The following is a 26,887-nucleotide window of genomic DNA, read 5'->3' on the forward strand; positions in this document are numbered from 1 at the left end:
CTCAAATAAACAAATAAAAATGAAAAAAGTTAATAAAAAAATATAAAAGTTTTCTAGTTTTGTATTCAAGGAAGAAGTCATAAATTGGGTTTACGCAGACTGTAAACCAGACAAATGTTTTTAGCGCCCCATAAACCGGAACGTAGCAGAAGCTGTGCCACTGTTGCCCCCATTTCCCACCTCAGTGGGTGTCACAGAAGCCTGGCTGATCCCGGAGACAGCTAGTGGAGAGGAGGGAAAGACTGATCCTCCCTGCTGTCACTGTGTTTTACCTGCCATTCAGCACTCAAACCAACGTGAGCCTGGGCAGGGAAACAGTGGCAGACTCAATCAACAGCTTGGCCATGCCTTCTGGAGTCTGAATGACACAAAGCCCACCTGAACCACATCCACCTGGAATCCCCCTGTCTAGTTTCAAAGTGAAGGTAGACAGAGGGGTGGGCAGTGACCGCCACTTTCACAGTTCTCTGAGGAGATGATACATGACTGTGTCTTGTTGCCATATATACATGAAATGAAGCCAGACTTTCAAAAGCTGCCCATCCAAGAGTGAGTAGAGACTTGAACCTGGCAAATCAGTGAGGAGTCATAAGTGTCCAGGTGTATGTGGCCTCGCAGAAATGGAAAGGAGATCTATTTTAATTACTTTCTTGTCACTATGAACAAAAACGTGACCAGAGGCAACTTATAGAAGGAAAGAGTTTACTCTTAGATTACAGTTTTGAGAAGTTTCATGGAGAAGGCATGGTGGTTGAAGCATGAAGCAAAACTGGCCACATTATAGTCAGGAAGCGGAAGGGAAAACAGGAAGTTGGACCAGAACTATAAAGCCTCAAGACCCAGCTAGTGAGCCACTTCACCAAGCCTCCACCTCCTGAAGGTTCCACAGCCTTCCCACAGAGTGCTGTTAGCTGGGGGTCATTTATTCAAACAGATGAGACTCTGAGGAACTTTTCACATTCAAATCACCACAAGGCCACACATCAAGCATTTCCTATTTGCCAGTCATGCTGTCAATGAACCAGGAGTTACAAACATACAAGAAACTGTTTCCTAAGGAAAAGTAAATACCAATGTGGAAGGGCAGAGTAAAATGTACATAGTTCAAAGCAGTCTTCAATCAAGCAAGACAATTTTCCTTAAAAAAAAATGAGCAGGGCAAGTAGATAATCTCCCAAACACACGCTGGATAATATTCTAGGAAATATTTATAGGACCAAAAAGTATTATCCTCAAAGGATTCATATTAGCAAGAACAACACCCCATGAAAAGTAGACCTAATACTTATGATGCTTTATTGGAGATATTTAAGTCCACAAAATTGGTTCAAAGAAATATTGCTGACTCAAATTAAATACATACATAAAAGAATAGCCAAGAATCCCAACCATATTATACCTATGTAAAAAAAAAAAAAAAAAAAAACAATGGTCCAGGTCAATTAGCCAACTTACTTTTAAATAGAAGCAATAGAAGCAATACCTTAAAGCTTCATCTTTAAGCTCTGAATATAGTACCCTTTTAGCTATATTACTATAAGAATCCCCTCATTGAATGCTACTTTCTAAGGAAAAATAGAACTTCGATGGCAAAACAATAACCAGTAGATGCCTTCAGGACATTCAATGAACTCAACATAAGGAAGGTTTCGTTTCTCATCTACATTGACAGTAAACACATTCTGGTAACTATTTTAGAATTGTGCCTAGATAATATCTGTGGGTTTTGTGTGTGTGTGTGTGTGTGTGTGTGTGTGTGTGTGTTTACCCAATCACTAAACATATGAAGCCAGCCATTATCAAGAAGCTACTTGTGGCTGCTTTATAAAGTTTCCTGGAACAATATTTCTGCCCTCAGGGAATATGTATTCTAGGAAGGCAAAGCAAAGAATCCATTTTGCATAAAAGTCTCAAAATGGATACAGAGGCTTTTTCTAAGAGAGTCTAAACAGAACACATAATTGTCTTAGCATTTATAAAAGGCTTCATCTATTCCCTCTGAAAAGAAGTAATTGAGTCTATAATTACTTTCATCTCATAGGGGACATATGCATAGATTCTGGAGATCTAATTGTGATAGTTGTTTTCTTAATTACTCTCATTGCTTTGTAGGGAACACTACCTTGCAGTATTGAGGAAGGCTCAATAGCCAGTGGTGACTGAGGATGTCATTAGAAGTACTTAGACAGTCCTAGATTATTGTCTATCAGATGACTCAGTTGTTTATTTCACCTTCAGATCATCCAGCTGTGTGTGTTCTAGACACACAGACATTGACCACCTAGGTAAAAGTGATATGTTTAATAATCCCAGAAAAATTGGCAAAACCTACTCCATTGTGTTAATAGCATTTCTTGCTGCTGTGACAAAATACCTGACAAAAGAATTTTAAGAAAGGGTTTCTTTGAACTCACAATTTGAAGGTACAGTTCATCAGAGTGGGGGTAGCAGTGTTTCAGCTATAGTCAGGAAGCACAGAAAGGTCATGCTGAAAGTTCAGCTCAATTTCTCCTTTTGATGCCATCCAGGACACCCATCCCATGAAATTAATGCCATGCACAGTTAAGGTGGGTCTTCCCACCTCAATTTACCTAATCTATAAACTCCCTCACTGGCACACCCAGAGTTTGGTTTCCATAGTGATTCTGGGTCCCATCAAGTTGACAATGGAGATTGACCAACACAACAGTGGTTCCTTCTAAGATCATATTATCCCCTCCGGCCCCTCCTAGTCAGCCAGTGGTGCCAGGACCGCTCCTTCCTTTCTGCAGCCCACCCTCCACTGTTAATGGAGATCCAGTCTCCAGCAGCAGTTCTGTGTCTTATCAAAATACAGAGTTATAAAAACTTATGTAAAGACATAATCGTGTTTTATTATCAATTCTAGAATCAGGCAACATACCATTTTATAAATTAGACTTTGAAATACAATGGGTGCACTAAAGAGCTGAGCAGAGGAGAATATACACATATGCACACATATGCAGAATATATATGTGTATATACACATATATATGTCTATGTATGTAGATATATATGTATATGTATGCATGTATGCATACACACACATGCACGCACACACACGCATATATATATACACACACACACATATGTGTGTGTGTGTGTGTGTGTGTGTGTGTGTGTGTGTGTATGCATATACGCAGAAAAGGGCTCAAGAAAACAGAAACACAACTGAAAGCAGATGAGCCATGGCAAAGTTTCTTTCTTTATAGGATTAAAATAGAGGAATTTCCTTCACATACAAGCTCAAGTAAGTAGCCACCTCATATTGACTACTGTGAGTCTCCTGTTTTCTAGAAGGCTGGCCTATTTTAGCTTGGTTTGGTTTGGTGACATGACACTGAACACAAGGGAATACATTTTGGTCCACTCTGACCGTCGGGGGCCTGGCCCAACAGCAGCTTCCCATGCGCTTGTTAAATAGTCTCGTGGCGACATTTCTTCTACTAGGAGGGATGGAAAACTTGGGTGCCATCTCTGCCACAATTACTCAACTCTCTCATTTGGGGATGTGCACCCATAGATAGACTGTCTAAATCATGATTGTATTTCAATAAACTTCCTTTGTGGCTACTGATGATGAATTTCATATCATTTTCATGTCACGAAACATTTTTTTCCTAATCACTTAAAAACATAAAACTCAATCTTGGCTTTGGCACCATACAAAAAAAGTAGGTTAGAGAAATGTAGATTTTAGGAGTTAATTTGTATGACTTAGAGCCACATAATCCTAAAGGCTACTAGCTCATAGAGGACATCATGCTGTCATCCATGGGAATGCACATCATCCTTTCCATACACAGTTAGGTGTCCCTTCTTTTATTGTTCCCTTAAGAGACACTAGATACCAAGTTCATTCTCAAAAGCTTTGTTCACACTTGGACATAATTTTAACTAACAGAACTTCTGTTAAAACAAGACAAGTTTGAAAAAAAATCCCATAGAGATATTTAAGATCTGATCACCAGTAGCTACAGTGTCAGTAAGAACTCTGGGACATTTTTAGTTGTAATTCAATAAATAACATTTTTTAAAACCTTTATTTTGGAAACTCAAGAGCGCTGAAATAACTAAGACAGGTTAAAATACATTTGTAACACCCACTGGCCAAGTTCTGTTCCTCCTTCCTGAGTGTCTGGAAGAGTACGTCCACGGACACAGTAGCAGGTCACAGGGGCAAGCAAGGGTCCCAGTGATGCAGTATTTTCAAGGTTGCCTTTCAAGTTCTTCCCCCAGTTCCCTGCACTATGTGCCAACACACATGATTAACAAACTTTTAAACTCCATGTTGAGCCATCTTCTCTCATTATACCCAATCGTTTTTCAAGGTTATTTATATTCAGACTGAGCAATGAAAATCATCTAAAAGTGGAAACTTTTCAAAATGATTTCAGGGCTGGAGAGATGGCTTAGCATTAAACGCTTGCCTATGAAGCCTAAGGACCCCGGTTGGAGGCTTGATTCCCCAGGACCCACGTTAGCCAGATGCACAAGGGGGTGCACGCATCTGGAGTTTGTTTGCAGTGGCTGGAGGCCCTGGCGCACCCATTCTCTCTCTCTCTCTCTCTCTCTCTCTCTCTCTCTCTCTCTCTCTCCCTCTCCCTCTCCCTCTTTCTGTCTTTGTCTGTGGCTCTCAAATAAATAAATAAAAATAAGCAACAAAAAATTAAAAATTCAAAATGATTTCATACTGATTTGTACCTCTCACTCATCCAGCCCCAGAGAAAAGGGACCCTCATCCACAGTTGCAGGAAAATCATGTGGGGTTCGATCTCCCACAGTTGGAATCTGTCCTCTATGTTGGAAATCTCCATAAACTAGTTCAGTTGTATAAAGGGATGAAGAAGAGACCAGGAGATAAATTGTGCCCCTTTGTTAGCTGATATGCAGCAAGGATGGCACGAAAGCCCTTGAATGGATTGCTTCAAAACAATAGATGAAAGTTTTTAACAGTTGTGTTATTCTGGCGACTCTGTTGAACTTCCTAGTAGCCCTGCAGGTGAGCCCTTAAGTGGCATGTGGTCTGCACTATGCTACACCAAAAACAGCAGGCAGCATGTTGGTTGGGAGTTCTAGAAATCAGGGTGTCACTTCTGTTTCCCTAAAGATATAGGTGCCCCAGCTGCTTCTGGGCCATGTGCTGTGAGGTCACCAATGAGAGCAGGAACTAACTCTCTCTCTCTGGCTTTTACTCCATAAATCTCTGAGCGATTATTGACATGCCACCAATTATCAGACAACATAAGCAAAGATCTGCAAACACCTGATTCTAACATAGCCTCCACATCCTTTTCTGTCTCCCTGTGATTCAGGAGGAAGGACGCTGGCTTCCTATCCTACAAAGATCACCTGCCCGTGAGCCAGGTGGTGGTTGGAGATACTGACCGGCAAGGCTCAGAAGCCAAGCTGAGTGTGGGTCCCCTGCGCTGCCAAGGAGACAGTAAGTTTGCCCAGCAGCTATGGCTTGCATTTTCTTATCACATGTAAATAGTGTTCCCAGACTCCTCGGAGGATGCCAGAAAACAGACTTGTTCCTCTTCAAAATCATCACAAAATACAAGCAGAGCCAAAGGGAAGGCTGAGTAGACCTTTATTCACACAAGGAGTCCAGCCTCGGGTCTGCAGTACAGAAGCGTAGACCTGGACATAGAGTCTAGATACCCATCTGCCTTGTACATCCATATGTAACCAGTTTGACTCCCTAAGTGTATGGTAATATAAGTAGCAATGCTAATAGCATAAAAGTGCCACTCAACAGCTGGGATGCCACCAAGTGCTGCTGTTAATGCTATTAGTATGACTATTTATACCACCATAAACAGGCTTTATGGTGGTATAAATAGGAGAATTATAGCTTAATGTATCATTGTAAACTTGGATTATGGTCATATAAAGTTTGACATTATTGCTATCAAACTTCATCATCATCAAAGCTTGATGGCCCCTTGAACGCCCAAGATTGTTTCCGTAATGATGTCCTGATTTTGGGATCAGCATCACAGAGAGGAGGTTGGGGCTGCTGGCTCGGACAGGGGGAGGGGCGGGGGTCAGTGCGATGGTCCCATCTAATTAAGGGCGCCATTAGGATTTTATGTTGTTTGATACCCTCTGGCGTGCTTTATGTGCAGTGGGAGGAAAGAGTGGACGGTTGCTATGGGGATTCTGCAATGAGCGTCCTGGGCATCATTTCCCCTTTTTCTTCTGCACGTGTGACTCAGGCAACTCCCCCGGGGTTCTGTGCTTTGTGTGATTGTGTGCGAGGCATCAGGAGGCCTGGATTCCACTCCCTCAATAACTGGCTTGCCTGAAGACCACAGGCAAGCCTCTCCATTTTCTCCGCTGTGGTAATGAGAGTACCACCTGCGTCCCCACGCCTCCTGGGGAAGCCGTAAAGATTTTAGTGCCCGGATCTGGATTCCTCCTAGAGAAGCATTATGTGAGATGGAATATTTTTACGGCTTCTGTAAATCAATGGAGAATTAGACTTACTCAATAATAAACACTTGCAACCATTCAAAGATGTGTCCTAAGGAATGTAATGATGCATGCCTAACAGTTTACTACTTAGTAAATCGAGGCTGTCAGCAATTAGGCACTGGAACGCTCCTAATACTAAAGAGAGACGGGCTTGTACTGATTTTTCTCCTTGTACACTGAGAACATGAAAATGCTTCCTGTCAAACTGAAACAAGTCAAGAAGGCCTTTATCACACCATTGCTAAACAACAATACTTCAATTTGTGTTGTCAGAACTGCACCATAAGAAACTTTATTTCAACTGATTAAGAGAAGATGTTGTCATAAAATCTTAAATATGAATTTCTAAACAAATGCCCTTAGTGGTAGGCTATCATTCTGTCTAATGGTAGGCTTTCATGTGTTATAGAATAAAAGTCAATTTTGTTATGTCATAATTGCTAATATATAAAGATAAAATGTTTCTGTATAGCAGTTCTAATTCCGCAGTACACTTTGAATTAAAGAAAATTGTCCCATTAAGTAATTGATTAACTTAATCTACTTATGTATTCAGATAAGAAAATTAGCAATTAAAAAACTTCTTATTCTGAAAACTTTCTTAAAGATTCTGGAAGCATTAAATAGTATATGCTGGACTATATTATTTTTAATAGTAGGTCAACTACTCCTGATCAACGAATCAGTGTCAAACAGGTCTGCTTTTTATGTAGCGTTTTGCTGGAAACTCTGTAAAATAAGGAAAAGAAGCTCAAGTCATTCTTGAGAAATTTACATGAAAAGTGTTGGAAGCCACAAAATGGTTTATGATTTAATATTAGACTTTCTGCATAAAGCATTGCCAATGATGCTCAAGGAAGGAGTGGCCAAAAGTGTATTTCAGTTTGACATATTTTTTAAAAAAGAGAAAAGAGGAGAAGCCAACCACCACATTGCTCAGGAGCACTGCCCACTGCAGCCCCAGAAAGAAGCTTATCAATTGTATTTTAACTGATACTGCATGGAAAGCACAGTCGATATTTAGTCACAATTAGGTGGAATACCTTTTGCTTGTTTGTGAGAGAAAGGCATCTTCCTTTTCTCCCAGGAAACTGAGAACATGGACTACACCTTGAACTTGACCTGCCAGGTAGCAATCGGCATTCAGCAGTTGGCAGACCCAAATTCCCTCTAAGCATGTTCCCATGAGGATACAATAATGATGATGTGCTCCACATGGACACTGGTTGTCAGATGTTACAAGTGCCTCATCTCCTTGAATACCCATAGCTCCATGTAAGATGCATAACACAAACATCAGTATTTTTGCTGTGCAAATGAACAAAATGCTTCTTTTCAAGTGGCAATTTACACAACAAATTTCTGAGCACCCTGCCATGCTCCCAGAAGAAAGATGGGGCAGAGAATAGAAACAAGGCCAGCATTATTTGCTGTTTTTGTTCTTCCTCTCTGTTAATGGCTGAGTAAAGTGTTTTTAAAAAGTCCTCTTGAAGGCTGGGAAAATGGCTTAGTGGTTAAGGCATTTGCCTGCAAAGCCTAAGGACCCCGGTTCTATTCCCCAGGACCCATATAAGTCAGATGCACAAGGGGGCACATACATCTGGAGTTTGTTTGCTGTGGTTACAGGCCCTGGCGAGCCAATTCTGTCTTTCTCTCTGTCTCTCTCTATCTATCTATCTCTCTCAAATAAATAAAATATATTTTTTTAAAGTCCACTTGAATGTAACCCACCAAAGCCCCCACCCCCACATGCACGCACATTGAGTTATTAACATAACTCAGCTATTTGGGGATTAAACTCACGCCCTTTCAAAAGTTGCCTAGTGTACATGTGGTGCGAGTCACGGAGACAAGCTCACTTTGTGTCACCTCCTGGAGTCCGCTCAGACTTACAATTTCGAAAAACCAATTCCACTCTTCAACAATGTCTCTTTCTCCATCTGAGGTGTGGAAGGGTGGCAGCTCTGCGAAGGTTTGTGTTTGAATTAGATCCCAGTTCTGTCCCTGAGTTTGAGAGAATGAGACCGTTTTTTGCGGGCTCTGCCCAGGCGTTTCGGTGGTTCTGGTGGATTTCATCATGCCTGCTGAGCTTCGTTTTCACATTCGTTCATCTCAACTCATAGACCCACATAATGGGCATGCTGAGGAAAGCCAGTGTGCCGCATTCACGCTGCTGCCTTTCCTGGGAGCACTGTGAAATGCTTATGCCCTGCCCTTCAAAACAGCCAAATGGAAACCTCCCACCTAAACGCAAGTGAAAATGTGACTCACGATGGATGGTTTGCTAGGATAAAAAGTGCAGAGGAATTACAAAGCTCTCTCTTAAACCTTAGGACAAAAACAGAAGAACTGTTTAGAGGATCGAAACTCAATAATAGAGTAGACGCTACTCTCCAATTTAAATATGTATGCGTGCTTGGAGGAGGCTGTGAAACTTTTCTGTGGAATAAAGGATTTCAGTTTTTGAAGGTGGAAATCTTATTTGTACTGTGTATATCGACTATAATTAATTGTAGAATATAGTATTTGCTGGGTAATTGTTTTGCTCTGAGCTATATGAAGCAAAGATTTACCATCTCGCCTCTGGGGATATAGACTTTAAACAATTAATTAGGAGCAAGTCTGCTACAAAAGCGAGCGTTTCCAATAAAGGTGGCTAGAAAGGAATTAGGGAGGCATGTTGGGAGGACCGTTCCCTGCTCCCCACCAGAAACCAACTCCGGCAATGGAAGTTGACAGGCAGAACCCTGGAGTCACACTGGAGCTTTAAGATGTAAATTCAATTTCTCAGAGCTTCAGAGGCGCAGGGTGATAAAGAAGAAAAGGCCAGGCAGGGAATACATCCGATCTGTGTCGGGAGCCCTCAGAGGGCAGAGACATCATTGAGTAGGAAAAAAAAAAAAATACTTGGCGATGGAGCCGCGGTCAAATGATGTTGGTAGACGTTTGTTCTTTGGAAAAGCAATCTCGTGTGCCAGCTGTAGAAAGGACGAGCTGTCGACTGCCAAGAAACCAGGGCCCTGCCCACACGTTGCTTCTCCAGGGATGAAACATTCCTGGTGGGGCACACCTGGGCCTGGCTCTCCATAAATGTGCCCTTGAGCATGCACAGGTCACGAAAGCTCCCTACCAGCCTCTGTGTGCCATGCTATGGTCCTGGAGAGAGACCTTGTGAGGCGGCAAGGTCCCCCGGCTGCAAAGGGGAGGAAAGTTGATCTCCTTTTCTCTTTCCCCACTCAAGCCACAAGAGCCACAAAAGGGAAAGGGATCCTGGTACAAGGCTGGAAACTAACTCACATTCCCTGCTTCCCCGTTTGCCCTGCAGGAGGAAATGGATATAGTCTGGATTCTTCTCACTAAAATGTGTCTTCTAGCATTCTGCTTGCAAAGCTGGTTACAGAAGTGGGCACTAAAGAGACAGCTGAGAACTCTTCTTCCTCCTCTGAGTCTTCATGGGGATCCCCTGCCTTTTTTCACCCTCTTTTTATCAGATCATAAAGTGGTCATGCCGCTCCCCTGATGCCTTTAGTTTCTTCTCACAAGAGGAATTTTTTAAATGTTCAAAGGAGGGGCTAGCAAGATGGCTCGGTGGGTCACAGCCCTTGCTGCTCAAGTATGGGCACCTGGATTTAATTCTCATCACCATGCCTTGTGTGCACAAAGGAATCACTGACACTTGCTGGCCAGAGCCAGACCATGGGGAAAAGCCTTTACATCAAAAAAAAAAAAAAAAAAAAGTCAAAGGAAAACAAATACTATAAATTAGTTCAGTGATCCTAACCAGCTTTATTTATTTATTTAACAATTTTCAAACAGGTATGTGAGACCTCATTGCACAACGGTAGAATGTCTGATTCCAAAGGTGTACGTACGTGATATATTTTGATCCTTCCTGGGATTTTCTTCTTCTCTTACAACTGTTAAACTGGCTTTATTTTGAGTTCCAGCATTTCAGACGTTTATCCCATAGAACAGAGTAAAGAGTTCCAATGGGCTGAACAGAGAAGGTTTGTTTTATAGGAAGAAAAGAAGAAGCAGAAGCAAAGGACAAAAACTGGTTGCTCATTTCAACGTTATTTTTCTTGCCAGCCAGGCACAAGGAGAACAACACAGAAAAAACCACTGACTGGTTAACACCAGGCTACTCGAGGTCACACTTTGTAAGGGTTAAAGGACCCACCCGAGGCTTGACGCTGGGGGTAAAGGCCAGTGTGGCACCAGAGCCTGCAGGGGAAATCCGACTCTCCCACTCCTCTGCTTTCTCAGAGGGTCAGACAAGAACTTACTTCCCCCGCAGTGGCTTGAGAATTTAGCACAAGTGTCCAGTCTGACTCTCAGTCTGGTCTGTTAGGTCTCAGTGCAGCAATGACTTTCACTTAACATTGCTTACTGTGAGGATGTATGTGAATGAGGAATAAATAAAAAACAATTAGCAACAGGCATGCTCCAAGCTCATTCTTAGTAGAGGAAAGATTCTCCTGGTTATGACCATGGAATCCTCCAAAGTGGAAGTGTCTGTTTTTAAAAAATGCTTTTCTTTCTTTCTGAGAGAGAGTAAAGGAGAGACAGACAGACAGACTGAGTGAGTGAGTGAGTACTGAGGCACCAGGGCCTCCAGCCACAGCAAACAAACTCTAGACACATGTGCCACTTTGTGCACTGGCCTGTAAGTGGGTATTGAAAAAAATCAAACCTGGCTTTCAGACTTTGCAAGGCAGCGCCTTTAACCACTAAGCCATCTCTCCAGTCCTGATGTGTCTTTCTGATACACGTCTGTATTCTCATCAGCATCCCATGTCTGACACCGAGAAAAGACGTAAAACACACATCAAGGCAGCGGTGAAGTGCTGCAGCAAGGTGTGCCCTGGAGTGCTGCATCTTCCCTCGCCATAGCCATAAAGCCTAGAGGAGAAAGGTCACAGCACCCGTCGGAATCCCCAGTTCCAGATAAACCACCTTCTCAGGACGTCTATTTTCCCAAGATCCTCCACTGCCTCACTGGGTGCAGCTCTTGTCTCTTTCAAGCCTTTCCTTACACGAGGGACACTATTTCTGTCTCACTTTGCTTCCCTTCAATAGAAGGTGGAATTCTAATTCAGAAAAGACAGGTCACCTCTGGACTGCACGGGGATATCAGAACACTACTCTCCTTCCCTCTGCAACCCTGCCATTAGCTGAGGACTTGGACTTTATGTGGTCTTTGCGTGATCATGGTCTGCTCAGAATGACCACATATGGAGTTACAGCACCTTCGTAGCAAAATGAGCAGATCTGATCACCAGCAGTGACTATGTAATGAGAAGACACACCAAATTCACTCCCTTTCTCCATTTCTTCCCACAACATATAGGCACACATGTGCGCACGCATGCACACACACACAGAAATTCACGCACACACATCAAGTAGAATTTGAAGTGAGAACAAAGAACACAGCATCCTACAGATAGGTGGAAAAATCTCAGAGGTCAACCAGCATAGATCTCCCACTTCACAGGTGACTTAGCTGGGTCTCAGGAGGTTAAATGGCTGGCCCTGGGTCTCACAGCCGGTTGATGTGATGGCAAAACAAGTACCAAAGAAAGGCCCAAGAACTTGATAGTAGCCAAAGGCCAAGGTGAATGTTCAGACCCAGGAGGAAGCTGAGACGGGTGCACTGACCTTGGCCCCATGTCTCTGAAGTGCTGGCTGTGATGATGTGGTCCTGGCTCTTCCACCCTTACCCCTTCAGAGCTCAACCACCTGCCAACCTTGACAGGCACCTGATATCCACAGGGATGAGTTATCAGGGATAGAATATAGATCATTTCTATTTTCCCCCTTTACTTTTAGTTCTAGCAGGTTGTCTTTTGGTGTTTCTATTTTGGGGGGGAGGGGGGTGATAGTAGAAGAAAAGAGGGGACCGGGAGTAGGTGTGAAAATTATTGACCTCTATTTTTTCTTTTTCTTTTTTCTTTCTTTCTTTCTTTCTTTCTTTCTTTCTTTCTTTTTTTTTTTTTTTTTTTTTGAGGTGGAGTCTCACTCTAGCCCAGCATGACCTGACACTCACTCTGTAGTCACAGGCTGGCCTGGAACTCATAGTGATCCTCCTACCTGGGCCTCCTGAGTGCTAGGATTAAAGGCATGTGCTACCACGCCCCAGCTAACCACTATTTTCCATCATGCCCCAGTTTGGCCTCCTATTGCCAAGTGAGGCATAGGAGTGGCTCTGGAAAGAAGCAGAAATAGGAAAAGTCTCAGCATTATAACCTAGGCAGATTTCCATTAAAGGAATGAACCCCTGGGCACACCTGAGGTCAGCTCAAATGACAAAGAGAGTGGCTTTGTTAAATAAATGGAAGCCTTCCCTCTTGGATGACTTTCAGCAATTCAAAGTCTGGCCTTTCTCCTGGGGGGACTCAGCTCTCCAAGATAACTGACTCTCAGCTTTAGCTGTAAGGTGCTGTAGAGATGGAAAGTAAAATTAGCTACAATTGGGAGAAAGAAGGGTGTTTCTATTTTGCAGTTGCATGGTGTGTGTGTGTGTGTGTGTGTGTGTGTGTGCCTGTGAGTCTGTGTGTAACTAACTTTCTGTCCTATCTTTTCAAACGCTGCTTGTATTTGGAAGCATCACACCCCAGTAGGAAGTGACCACGTGAGGGTTAGTGGTGTTGGCCCCCTTTTCCTCTCCCTGTGCACATGCCCCTTCCTGAACTTGGTACTACCCACAAAAGTGGCTGCATTCCCATATACAGAAAGGAGGGTTTTGCCCTCACACTGGATCCTTATAACTCAGGTTCCTGTGTGGAACTTGCCAGGCAATCATTCTCACTGTTCACAGAAGAGACTGAGGCTTGGCCGATTAGTCTTAAAGCTCCCTAGCGGGGAGCACACTGAGAATTGAGAAAAACACTAAGTGAAACAGATTCCAGACCGTTTCCATGATGTTTCCTGGAATTAAATTTAGCCTAAGAACCTTTACTGAAGAAAAGAACTCCTGACCCCATCCTGGATCAGTTTCGTGGTAAGTGAAATCCTTTAGAAGGCTCAGGAGGTGAGGATGGAAATTTGAGTTCGTGGCGGGAGACCGAGTACAAAGTTTGGAAACCTTCTGCTGAAACTCACCTGAGAAGCAGGCAAAAGGAAGGTGCTGAACGCAGGAGGTCTGGAGCCACAAGGGAGGGGTGCCTGCCCTGGCCAGCCGTCCACACTTAGCAAAGCCCTAGGCAGTGTGAAGAGCACAGGCTCTGAAATCACAGACCACAGAGCCCAATCCCAGCTCCCTGCAGGCACTTGTACTGTGTGGCACAAAGCTCTTTATCCTGCCTGGGCTTTTGCTTCCACCTTCAGTCTTTCTTCATCTTCAGCTGCAAATGAGAAAACTGTAAGTGCATCACTGAAGTTTCCAGACAGACTGACTAGAGCCTCTGATGTCCATGCTCAAGAACCCTGAGCAGCCATCATCATTAGGATGATCTCCATTCACTCTGTGCTGTGGCAAGTTCAGTAGCAGAACAGCTCTGCCTGTCTCCTTGTCCCTTATTCTCCAGTATAGCCTTGCCCTGAACTCTCTACTTGTTCTCAAGAGAAGCGCAGCCCAAGGTTATCCCTGAATGTTGCCAACTAGCTCTTTTAACCTGGAAGTGGTGGTCACAATAACTGCTTGAAGTTCAGCCTTTTCTTCTCCTTTGCTGGCTCCATGAAGATCCCCCCCCCTCTTTCTCTCTCTTTCTCGCTCTCTCTCTCTCTCTCCTCTTTTTGATTATTTATTTTGAGGGGGGGGGGGCAGAAAAAGAGAGAAACTCCAGTTGTGTGCGCCTCCTGGTGGCGTATATGCGTCATTGCATGCTTTTGTCACTGCATCTGGCTATGTGGGACCTGGAAATTCAAACATGAGTTATTAGACTACACAGGCAAGTGCGTTAGCAGCTAAGCCATCTCTCCTCTTTGTCGCCATCCTTTGTGGCTGACCTCAGAGGACCTTCAGGGTTCTACAGAGCAAAGAAAGAACCTAAGGCAATAGACCAGGTTTGCATTCCTAGGGACAGCCATCTCTCATCTAGATCAAAGGCCAGCAAGTGCTCCCCATAAAGGACCAAGAGGACTGTTGACTTCGAGGACCACTGGTTTCTGTCACCACTCCTCAGCCTGTCCCTCAAAAGCTGCCATAGGCAGTACATAACTAATCATCATGACTGGATTCCAATAACATTTTATGGCAGGCTGACCTTGTTCCAAAGGTCAGAGTATGTAGGGCTCAGATATAGATTTTAAAACTATTTGAGATTTTGATAAAATGTATAGAATTATACCAAGATTTTTGTTTTAATTCAGATTTCATCTGATTTTGTTAAACCTAGCCATACTAACCTCACATTTCACCCATTGCTATATTTTAAATATATTTTGTTTATTTATTTATGAGAGAAAGAGAGGAGAGAGCGTGCACAATAGGGCCTCCAGCCACTGCAAATGAACTCCAGATGCATGCACCACCTTGTGCATCTGGCCTACGTGGGTCCTGAAGAGTCAAACCAAGATCCTTAGGCTTTGCAAACAAACATCTTAACTGCTATGCTATCTCTCCAGCCCCAATGCTGTATTTTAAAGAATTTACTCTCCCCTTCAGCTATGAAGTGTAACCTTTTCCCCTGCATAATTGTATGTCAGCCTAGGTCTCTACAGTAACTTCCATATGCTCAGCATTGAGCCAAGGCACTATGGGAATATTAAACAATAATGTCTATACGTCCTGCCTCAGAATGATTTCAGGAAAGTGACCAATAAAGATGTGAGCCAAAATCAGATATAGTGGAGCACACTTGTAATCCCAGCATGTGGGAGCAGAGGCAGGAGGATTTTGTGCTCAATGCCAGCCTTGGCTATATCATGAGATCTTTTCACAAAAACTCCATACTGATTACCATGTTCACCATCATAACTGTTTCCCCACTTAGTAACCATAGAGTATCCCAGTTATGAATTAATTATACTGCTTATTATCTTATAGCCATCTGATAGTTTTCCATCATTTAAAAATATTTTTATTTATTTATTTGAGAGTGATAAAGAGAAATAGACATACAGACAGACAGAGCGAGTATGGGTGCCCCAGATCCCCCTGTCACTGAAAACAAATTCAAGATGCATGTACCACTTTGTGCATCTGGGTAACTTTACATGCTTACTGGGAAATTGAACTCAGGTCATGAGCACCATTAACCAGAGGGCCATCTCTCCAGCCCTATCCATCATTCTCAGTGGGACAACACTCCCTTCAAAAAAGTCATCAGGCCGGGTGTGGTGGAACATGCCTTTAATCCCAGCACTTGGGAGGCAGAGGTAGGAGGATCGCCATGAGTTTAAGGCCATCCTGAGAATACAGAGTGAATTCCAGGTCAGCCTAGACTAGGGTGAGACTCTACTTTGAAAAACCAAAAACAAACAAACAAACAAACAAAAAGTCATCAGGTTTTGTGTGAACTGTCTTGAACCACCAGGCATGCCTTCTTCCTCCATCTTACCCACATTGTTCTTGGTCCTAAACACACCACCTTGGCACTTCAAGGATTTTTACTATTGCTTCTCTCAGCATGGAACCTTCTGCATCAGACCTCACCTAGACTGCCTCCATCTCCTCATGAAGCACTTACTTTGGTTGCTCCTGAGGTCTCACCATGACCACAGCCACCCTTTCCTCTCCACTGCCCTATCTCCTTTCACAGTAATGGCCACTCCCTTAAATGATCTCTGTAAAGCTCAACACACTTCTGACCCTAGCAGCCCAAAGTTAGTGCATTCTTCTCAAGTTATGAGCACAGTCACTAGCATGACTGCTCTTCTCTCAGACACCAGCCACATGCCCTTCACACTTCTGGCCAAATGGCCACAGATTTGGTGGTTCCAACTCTCCATTCACAGTCAATAATTCACTGAAATGACTACTACCACTCGGGATCATGCTGTGCTTTGAGATGTGAAGAAGCCAAACTAAAACCCATCAAATGAAAAGATGTGTTGGGCAGAGTCTGGGAGAGTCTTCACAAAGAAGTTTCCATATTCTCGTCCCTTGGAGTGAATACATGTCCCTCTGCTGTCACATCCACATACATCAAAAGCCTACCAAGTCCACAAGAGCTTCAGCTGCCTAGAGGTTTCATTGGGATTTCATCATATGTGCAAGGGGGGATAAAGCATCTGCTAAGCCATCAAATTCAGCCTCCAAAAGTTGAGCTGGTCAGTCCCTGGAGCCTTGGACAAAGACCAGCTGAGTTATTGCTTGTACATCAGTCTCCTTTATCTACCTGCACTGACACCCCTACCACAAAAGTTGCTGGGATCTTTGGTACAAGTGCACATATCAGAGACAAGGATTGTGCCTATCATACTGAAGCACTCCATTGTATCCATTAAATGAGCATAAGTGGTAGCTAGCCATGAAAAATTTAAGGAAGTGTGGCAGATTATCAATAGAGGGACTGCAGTGAGGCATGTGGTGATTAAGAGCAGAAAACTTCCATGGCAACAATTGCTATTGGGGCCCAGGGAAGAAGTGATCCCTTGATTTATATGCACAACTATTTTTTAACCTCAAGAAACATTTTTCCATTATGTTCATCATAACTAAATGAAAAATTCCATTCCTTTGTACCTTGGAAATCCCTTGAATCTTGATGATTATCTTCAAATTAAGAATTTCAGAAAAAAAAAATACTTTTACTAAGTTTTATACTTTCTCTGGCAATTATAAATTAGGAAGCTCATAAAGTATTAAAGTTATAGAACTCGTTGCTTAATCTAAATTAGATTAACCCTCCTGGCCCCTTACAGATCCAAGTAAGTGTTCCACACCTTTGTTTATCCATGTCTCAAGGTTATTACTGACAAAATTACAATTAGTCAGTACTTCAAACCTATTGTTCAGGTGCTAAGCTGTGAGCTATAAACTACCTCATTCTGGTATAATTAAAACTGTGTTCCAGCTCACCTATTTTATGATACCTACTTGGCTTTGCATAAAGCTTCTTTGCAGTCCTAGCTACACACAGGCCTTGGAAACATGGAATTTTATTGAAGAAAACTTTAAGCATCTTCATGAAGGTGAGAGCTCTGTAATGGCAACTTTAGCATCATCAGAATTTTTTAAGAAAAGAAAACAGACTAAGTTGTATGGTGGCACACCGCTGTACTTCTGGCACTCCAAAAAAGGAAGCAGAGTATCTATCGCCAGCTCCCTGTACAGCGGGGCCACATAGAAAGTATGCTAGAGGTAAGCATGGGTTACATACCAAAGTTCTGTCTCAAAAAGAAGAACAAATGCTGAGCCATGGTAAACATTGCATAAGGTTTATTTTGCTATCTTTAAAATAGGGCTGAAGAGATGGCTTACCAGTTAAGGCACTTGCCAGCAAAGCCTAAGGTTTGATTCATAAGCCAGATGCAGAAGTTTGTGCATGTGACTGGAGTTGTTTGCAGTGGATGGAGGCCCTGCCATACCTATTCTCTCTATAGATCTGCTTCTCTCTCTCTCATCGATAATATATGTATATATATATATATGTTGTTGTTGTTGTTGTTGTTTCAAGGTAGGGTTTCTCACTCTAGCCCAGGCCAACCTGGAATTCACTATGTATACTCAAGAGTGGCCTTGAACTCACAGCAATCCTCCTACCTCTGTGTTCCTAGTGCTGGGATTAAAGGTGTGCACCACCATGCCCAGCCTGATAAAATATTTTTCCAATTGTTCATTTATTAATTATGGACATACTTAGTATGGATACGTACTAGTTGGTACCCCTCTTCCCCTCATCTCTGCCCCCCTTCCACTAGGATGCATTCTAGTGAGGATGCAGGTATTCCTCATGGGTTTGTGGGAGCAGCAGTCAGTTGTTGGGGGAAGGCAGTGCCTCTGGGTATGCTGTCCCACCCTGTGACTCTTACAATCTTTCCACACCCTCTTCTGCAAAGTTCCCTGAGCCATGTTGGGTAAATTTTAAGTCTACTTCAGTGATGAACTCTTAGGAGCCTCTGGATCTCTGCTTTGATAGGTGTTGAGTATCCTCAGTGCCTGTCTCCTTCACCCTCGGGCTGATTGTCAGGTTCACCATGGAAGCTGCATTCTTGCTCATCTCTCCAGGCCTCTATGGTTTCAGGTGGGGCTTGGCTGAAGTGCAAGGGGTGGTTTATCTCCTCAGGTCTCACAACCTTCTGAAAGAGAAAAAAAAAAAAAACATATTCTCCAATGGACAGTGAAGTCAGCACAAGTTAACTGGGATAAAGCTTATTAACTTAGGTAGAATTTGATGGATATAGCCCCCCTTTTAGCCAAAGACTAGTGGGAGGTTGACATTGGAGAGTATGTCTTTGTCTCCATAAGATTCTGATCTGTTTCCCACTTCCAGATATGGGTTCCTTTCCACTGACTGGGTTCTCAATCAATCAGGAAGCCATTGATTACCACCAAGGCTACATGCGACTATTGCACTTGTGCTTACACTTGCCAGGGTGTTTGATTCTGAGTAGCTTAGACCCCTGCTTGCTCAGACTATCGTTGGCCACTTTCCCTCATTAGCTCAAGTAGTGCTTTCCAGGGCTAGACGGGCTAACTCTTTGGGAATTGGCTCCCTTATGGGTTCTAGCCAGTCACTACTTGTTCTGTGCTGGCAGCATATGGTGTCTTCAGTAATAGGGCTTTAAATAAATACAATAAATTAAGCCAGGCATGGGGGTATATGCCTTTCATCCCAGCACTTTGGAGGCAAAGGTAGGAAGATCAGTGAGTTTAAGGCCACCCTGAGACTACATAGTGAATTCCAGACCCATCTGGGCTAGAATGAGACCCTACCTCAAAAAACCAAAATATATATATAATATAATATAAAAATAAATAAATAAACTGAGGGCTGGAGAGAAGGCCTTGTGGCTAAGGTGTTTGCTTGAAAAACCAAAGAACCCAGGCTTGATTCACCAGGACCCACATAAGCCAAATGCCCAAAGCAGCATATGCATCTGAAGTTCATTTGCAGTGGCGGCTGGAGGCCCTCATGCACCAATTATTTCTCTCTGTGTGCCTCTCTCTCTCTCTCTCTCTCTCTCTTTCTCCCTCTCTTATAAGTAAATAAAAATAAAATATTTTTTAAAAAGGCAAGTCTGTTGGGTTTGCCTCAAAAAATAATTAATTAATTAAATCATAATTCAAAATTCATGAAAGGTAAACGCTAGGAAGTATTGTTTGCATTTGTATCCACCTGTAGGCATGATAAGACAATTTTTATTATATTGTTCTATAGCAAATTAGAAGAAAGGGACTCCTATGTCCTATTCATGCGTGTTATGTTTGAGTAAGTTCAAGCATTAGTGGTCTTCAGGTGGATGTGTATCTGCAAGCTGCTGTCCCCTGAGCCATGGTAAACATTGCATAAGGGGTAGCCAACCAGCACATAATCAAGACACCATCTCCATCCCGCAGGGTGTCTAGAAAGGAAGGCAGACAAAGCAAGGGGTGCTTGGTTTTGATGGACTGTCCTATGCCCATTAAGATGTAGCCAAGTCTCTATTTGGGGTTTTCTGAGCTTACTCAGAATTTGTACGATAAAAGACTCAACAATGTAGTCTATAATCTCTTCATCTGATGCTTTAAATCTTCTTTAATTCAGTTCTAGTAGGTTACTCTAATCAATTTGTATGGTATTTAGACCTTTGGAATTTAATTTTATTATACTGAGTTGGGTAGGAATTGAGACTTGAGCTTAAAATGTGGCCTTTTGAGCCAGGAATGGTGGTGCACTCCTTTAATCCCAGCACTTGGGAGGCAGAGGTAGGAGGATTGCCATGAGTTCAAGGCCAGTCTGAGACGACATAGTGAATCCCAGGTCAGCCTGAGCCAGAGTAAGACCCTACCTCGAAAAAAAAAAAAAAGTGACCTTTTATTTAACAGAAATTATATACATATATATATATATATATATATATATATATATATATATATATATACATATACATATACATATATCTGTTCTGTGTGCTAGTTTTCCCAGTGATGTCCCTGAGAAGATAACATGAGCACAAGAAATCGGGGTTGCCATGGGAGAGCTCCATTTCTTGCAGTGCTTGGCTGGCTCAATTTTTTTTGTGTGTGTGCGAAGACGCAAAATTGGTGCTAAACTGCCTCCATAATCTGCATCAAAATAAAGAAAGAGAAGTTGCAGAAATATTGCTGTTTGTTAAATAACAACTAGAAATCAAATTCGTGAAAATAGAACATGATCCAAGCATTAAAGCTGGGAAGATTCCCTGATGTTTGAGTATATATTTTCTTTATGTTATATTTCAATGAGATATAACTCTCCTCTTAGTGCTTCCCCTTTTACATACGGAAAATTTTTCTGCAACTGTTCAAGAGTAAGGGCAGGTAGAGGCACTGGAATTGCCTTTAAATGTTCCCTGGCAGAACGTATGGTTTGCTTGTCTGTGCTGGTGAGCCCAGGAAGAAGGTGAGCATGGGCCAGAAATGAGATCACAGTGCAAGGCAGCATCTACGAGAGAGCCAGTGTTACAGCTTCTCTTGAAGTTGAAGAGACAGAACAAGCTAGTGACCCCACCCTGGACCTTCAGTGGCCAAATCACATGTGACAACTGGTCATTTCTGGATGCAATGTCAACCCAGATTTGGCCTTATGACTCTCCTAGCTAGTGACTTATGATGTTGATAAAAGCTCCCTAGCAGTCAAAGAAAGCATCTGGACTATGGATTCCTATGGTAGTGTATGCTTGGGAAAGTTCCTCTGTCTTTTCTAAATGCATTTATTTATTTATTCTGTTATTTGATAGAGATAAAGGTGGGGAGAGAGAGATAGAGGGAATGGGCACACCAGGGCCCCTAGCCACTGCATAAAAGCTCCAGACGCATGCACCCCTTGTGCATCTGGCTTACATGGGTCCTCGGGAATCCAGCCTGGGTCCTTTGGCTTTGCAGGCAAGTGCCTTAACCACTAAGCCATCTCTCCAGCCCTCTTCTGCCTTTTGTAGCTACATGACCCCTACAGCCAGGCCCTCCAAAGCTGCTTCCCCTGCCATCCAAGCATACAAAGGGCTAGGTGTAGGGAATCAAGAAAATGTAAAGACACTTCTTTTCAGTATAATATCACATCATTGGTACCACTTCTGCTCTCTTACAGATCATCCTCTCCTTCCTGCACTGTTTTAGACAACACACACGCATGTATTACACATATACACAGAAGGTGCATGACTTCTCTGGCCTTCAGAATTTAGCATGTGTCCTGTTTGCTTGCTGTGCGACTGTGGCCCTCTCCTCAATCCTAAGCCTATCAAAGTAGCCAGAAGACGAGGGCCCCCAAGGATGAAGAGGACGGTAAATCAGATGGGAAGCCAGGCCTCTTCTGACCCATGGGCACTAGCAGCAACAGATGGTGGAGGGGGCCACCAGTGACTGAACTCCAAGAGGTCCCTGTTGCCTAGCCAGTCTGAATCCATTCCAGTTTTAAACCTTCATCTTAGGGCTTTGCCTCAAGAGGAGACATCGCCTTTCTCATTCAGAAGTTAAAACGCTGAGCTGGTGATGAGCTAGTCCTTACTCAGGATCCCTAATTGAGCCCGTTATTGGAATCCTGAATTCAGAACAAGTTTTGTGACTGTTCACATGCAAAAAGAGGACTCTATAACAAGCTCCAATCTGTGGCCTTCCTCACAGGCATTTCGTCTAAACCTGTCAAGTGACACCAGGGGCTGGGAAGATGGTTTAATGGGTAAACGTGTTTGTTGCACAGGTGTGCCCACACCTATAAGCCCAGCTCTGGGGTGACAGAGAAGGGGACCCCCCCCCAAGAGCTTATTGTCCAGCGAGTTGAGCCTAATTGATGAGCTCCAGGTTCAATGAGAAGCACTGTTTCAAAAATATGGCCAACATGGGCTGGAGAGATGGCTTAGCGGTTAAGCGCTTGCCTGTGAAGCCTAAGGACCCCGGTTCGAGGCTCGGTTCCCCAGGTCCCATGTTAGCCAGATGCACAAGGTGGCGCACGCGTCTGGAGTTCGTTTGCAGAGGCTGGAAGCCCTGGCGCGCCCATTCTCTCTCTCTCCCTCTATCTGTCTTTCTCTCTGTGTCTGTCGCTCTCAAATAAATAAATAAATAATTTTAAAAAAAATATGGCCAACAGCACTTGAAAGGACACCTAACATTTGACTTATGGCCTGTGCACATGCAATGCGTGCGCACACACACACACACACACACACACACACACACACACACACACATCCATAATAGTATGAACATCAAAAGACGACTGAGCCTTGAAACAAGTGTGGGCACTTTTTTTTTTTTTTTTTGGTTTTTCGAGGTAGGGTCTCACTCTGGTCCAAGCTGACCTGGATTGGAATTAACTCTGTAGTCTCAGGGTGGCCTTGAACTCACGGCGATCCTCCTACCTCTGCCTCCCGAGTGCTGGGATTAAAGGCGTGCACCACCACACCCAGTTAAGTGTGGGCACTTTTAAGCCAGCACAGGTCACATGCTCATGTCGCTACATGCTAACGAAGGCCAACCTTGGAGGGCTAAGAACGGTAGGCCCGTGAAATGTACTATGTCTGCAGGGTCTGTCTCTCTGGTAAGTTTGAATCTAAAGGAACACTTATGTGATTGAAATCAGACTACAGGTGAGAGCATCATTAATAGGAGGGTGGTTTTATAAATGCTGGCAAGCCCTATCATATTATTGTTTCCGAAATTTGATCACAAAAATTCCTCGGGACCTTCATCAATACCAGGCTCATCCCCCCGAAGTTTTGATTCAGATTCTCAGAAGAGAATGGAGCTCAGAGGCTATGTTGTTAAGAAGTTCAGGACAGAATTCTATGACCAGGAAATTATTGAAACTTCAGCCGAGAACGTAACATGCAGGGCAGACAGGCCTGAGCTCAGAGTCTCTGTCTATCAGTAGTGTGACACTGGGAATGTTCTTTAACTTCACTAAGCTTCACTTTCCTCTTCTGTAAAATAGAGATAATTATGCTGAGTACAAAAGGTTGCTATGGGAATAAAATGAAGCAAATGTATGTAAAGTGCTTAAAACACTAGCTGATGCAGAAAGTTCTCAAGAATGTGGTTATAAATATTAGGTAAAAAGAATAAAACTTGCCTAAAAAATCGATTTTGTACAACTAGGTGAATTAAGTTTCAATACAAGTCACTAAAGGTGAAGATTATTATCTATTTCTGTCAAATTAGAATCCTTCTGAAACACTGAATAACAATCTGAAAGGAACTGAATCAGTCAACTACCAATGGCAGACATATGTTGAGCATGTTCTGTGGTCTGAATGTTGGTCCTCCCCAAATTCATCTATTAAAACCAAATTTCCAATATGAGGGTATTGGGATTGGCCTTTGGGAGAAGCCCAGTTAAGGGTTCATTCTGCATGAGTGGGATTAGGTAGCTGTATTAGTTACTCATTGCTGTGGTCAAATACCTGTCCAGCAGTGGAAGGGTTAGTTTTGGCTTCCAGCTGGAGGGCATCAAAAGCATCATGGTGGGGAAAGCAGGAGCAGGACACAAGCTGGTCACGTCACAGACACAGTTAGGGAGGAGAGGGACAGTAGGAAGTGGGTCCTGGCCATAATACCTCAAGGCTAGCTCCCAGTTACCTACTTCCTCTAGCAAAGTTCCATTTCCTTAAGGCTCCAAACCCTTCACAAACAGCAGCCCTAGCTGAGGACAAGCGAGCCTATGTGGGACATGTCACATTTAAACCTTAACAGAGCCCTTATGAAAGATCCCGAGAGCGTGCCTTCACTCCGCCTGCCACACAAGGACAAGGAAAGAAGACAGGTCTATGTGTTGGAGAATGGAGCCTCACCTGACACTGAGTCGGCCATGGTCTTCTCAACTTCCAGAGCTTCTTTAAAAGCTCTCAAGCTAATGTGCTTTGCAGCCTATATGCACCAAGACAATCACTGACAAGGCATTAGACAAGCTTCAGGTACAGAGGCAGAGGAAGGACCAATGATTTTGCAATCAAGGAATCTAGAACCCAGTTCAGAGAAAGACAGAAGAGATGAGAAGGTGCCTCTCTGTAAAAAGAACCTTTCTCAGGATCTTGAGGGGACCAGAGAGAATGAGTAAGGGTCATTTTCCATGGGAACGGGTAGACCGGGCAGACACCTTGATCTGAACATTATTAAACCGTGACTCGCCCAAGCAATAGAACAACGCGTCCTTGTAGGAAAATATACACAGAATACATATGTAAACATCTGGAAGAATACTTAACAAGAGAATGTAACCCAAGCTGGAACCAGAAAAGTCTACAAATGCTGAGCCCAGAGCTAAATAAATTCTATAGATGGCAGAGAAATTCTGAGCCAGAAATAGGAAGGGGTGAGTGGGCAATCTTTGAATATTTAATGAAAATATTCAATTCTTCAGGTAGGCTTAATTGAAAAGATTTACACTCGTGTCATTTTTCTTATTCTCTAATAGATGTCTTTAGAAATGAGAGGAAAAATTGCTAATAGAGAAAATAAGGTAATTCAATCAAGGGTTCGCAATAGGCCTACATCCGACAATGGAATAATGTAAACACCCATTTAAAATTTGTCAGATTCTCATAACAGAAATCTTTTCTTGTAAGACCTTTTGAAGCTTCTACTGTTAAACAAGCTATAACAATCCATTTTCTGTTACTATAACTAGATACAGCACACTGAATATTTATGAAGATCCTGGAAACTGAGATGTTCAAGTTCAAGTTAGGGTGACTTTATAGAGGAGCCTTCTTGCTGGCGGGGCCGCTGCAGATCCCCAGTGTGGTTCGGGGCTTCACATGGTGAGACAGAATGTCTCCGCTCAGGTTCTGCTTCCTTCTCTTCTTATAAAGCTACATCCCATGGGACTAGGGCCTGGAAAGGGGTGGTGGCAGCCACCAGACACTGGGAGAGGCAGCGTGGACTCTCTCAGGACCACAGGATTAAGTAAACCGGCCACCACGTGTTCTGAGGACTGCAGCCTAGAACTAGCTGAGAACAGCTGGCCGTTCTGAGCCACTTCTTGTGGGACTTTGTAAAAGCAGTCCTAGGAAGTGAATACAGCAACTTCCTACCCAGAGAAAATTCAGAATCAATGTTAAGTGCTCTTGTCAAGCCCAAGAGAAGGAGACTATCTCAAGGACCCGAATTGTTGAAGGGATGACGATGCAGAAATTCCATCTTTGCGAGGAGCAGGGTCTCCTTTCCACAAAGAACCACTCTCCTTTTCTGTGCCCCTCTGGTGAAGGACTTGGCTACTGCCATAGCTTGGTTGTGGTTTGTCCCTGAAGGTTCGTGTGTTGGAAGTTTGGTCACTACATGGCACGTGAAAGACTGTGAGAAGTCGACTTTAGAGCTCAGAGCCCTGCTGACAGCTGAGCACTTGCTGACTTGTGGGGAAGCTAATGGGTGTCTGGCTTTCCTGTGGAAAGAAGCTCCCTGGACCTCAAACTGCAGGGGAAGAGGCTCCTTGCAGTCCAGGCTTGTGCAGAAGACACCCAAACTCTGCCTTTCTCTGCAAATGGCCTTCCTCACTGTACATCTGTGTGTCTATTTCTGTCTCTTATAAGGAAACACTCCTTGGATTTAAGCATCTTCTCCAATTCATCAGGAGCTTATCTTGATCATCACCTTACTGACATCTGCAAAGACTCTCTTCCAGCTAGGGAGACGGCTCTGTTGGTAAAGTGGAGTCACGAGAACCTGGAGCTGGAGGCTCCAGCACTCAAGAGAAATCCAGTGTGCCTGTAACCCCAGAGCCAGAGGGGTGGAGACAGGAGGATCCTTGGGATTGGAAGTTGCTTGCTAGCTAGTAAAACTGACTCAGTGAGCTCTAGGTTTAGAGGAAGACCCTATCTCAGATAAAATAAGGTGAAGGTTAAGTGAGTTAGTCATGTGATATTGATCTCAGGCTTCTGCCCACGTGCGTGCGTGCGCGCGCCCACACACACACATGCACGCACGCACAAATAAAAGTACTTCTTTCCCAATACGCATTGAGGTTCTGGGTGTTTGTGAACTTGGGAGGCCAGACTGATCAAAAAATATCTCCCAACCCTGCACAGGATAGGAGCCCCTGAAAACACTCCCCACTCTTTCAGACCAAGAACAGGCTCTTGGCCAAAACCATATTCTTAGTACAGGTCTTGGCAAGTACCATAGCACAGAGTTCATGAGAGACTTGCATATCAGAGGTCCCAGCAACTCAACTAGAAGATTCCATCACCTTGTCATTTCTGACACCACATTTGTCGTTATTAAAATTCATGTTTTACTATCTCATGATGAATGTGCTTCACAGTGCAGAGAAGGGGAGTTGTGTCACAATGGTGTTAGAGCAGTAAGTTAAAGAATGACACAGCATAA

The 26,887-nt window shown here is 43.4% G+C and overlaps 1 protein-coding gene across 1 annotated transcript in view; it reads left to right on the plus strand.

Moving 5' to 3' along the window:
• The window catches only part of Cntnap2 (contactin associated protein 2), a 1,990,154-nt gene that overhangs the window by 1,586,054 nt on the left and 377,213 nt on the right, over positions 1-26,887 (plus strand). Inside the window, exon 15 of the mRNA XM_004661135.3 lies at positions 5,337-5,464. Within this exon, the coding sequence (XP_004661192.1) occupies positions 5,337-5,464 (128 nt within the window). The remainder of the gene's footprint in view (positions 1-5,336; positions 5,465-26,887) is intronic.

This window comes from Jaculus jaculus, chromosome 10, assembly GCF_020740685.1.
Source record: "Jaculus jaculus isolate mJacJac1 chromosome 10, mJacJac1.mat.Y.cur, whole genome shotgun sequence".
Classification (NCBI taxonomy): Eukaryota; Metazoa; Chordata; class Mammalia; order Rodentia; family Dipodidae; genus Jaculus; species Jaculus jaculus.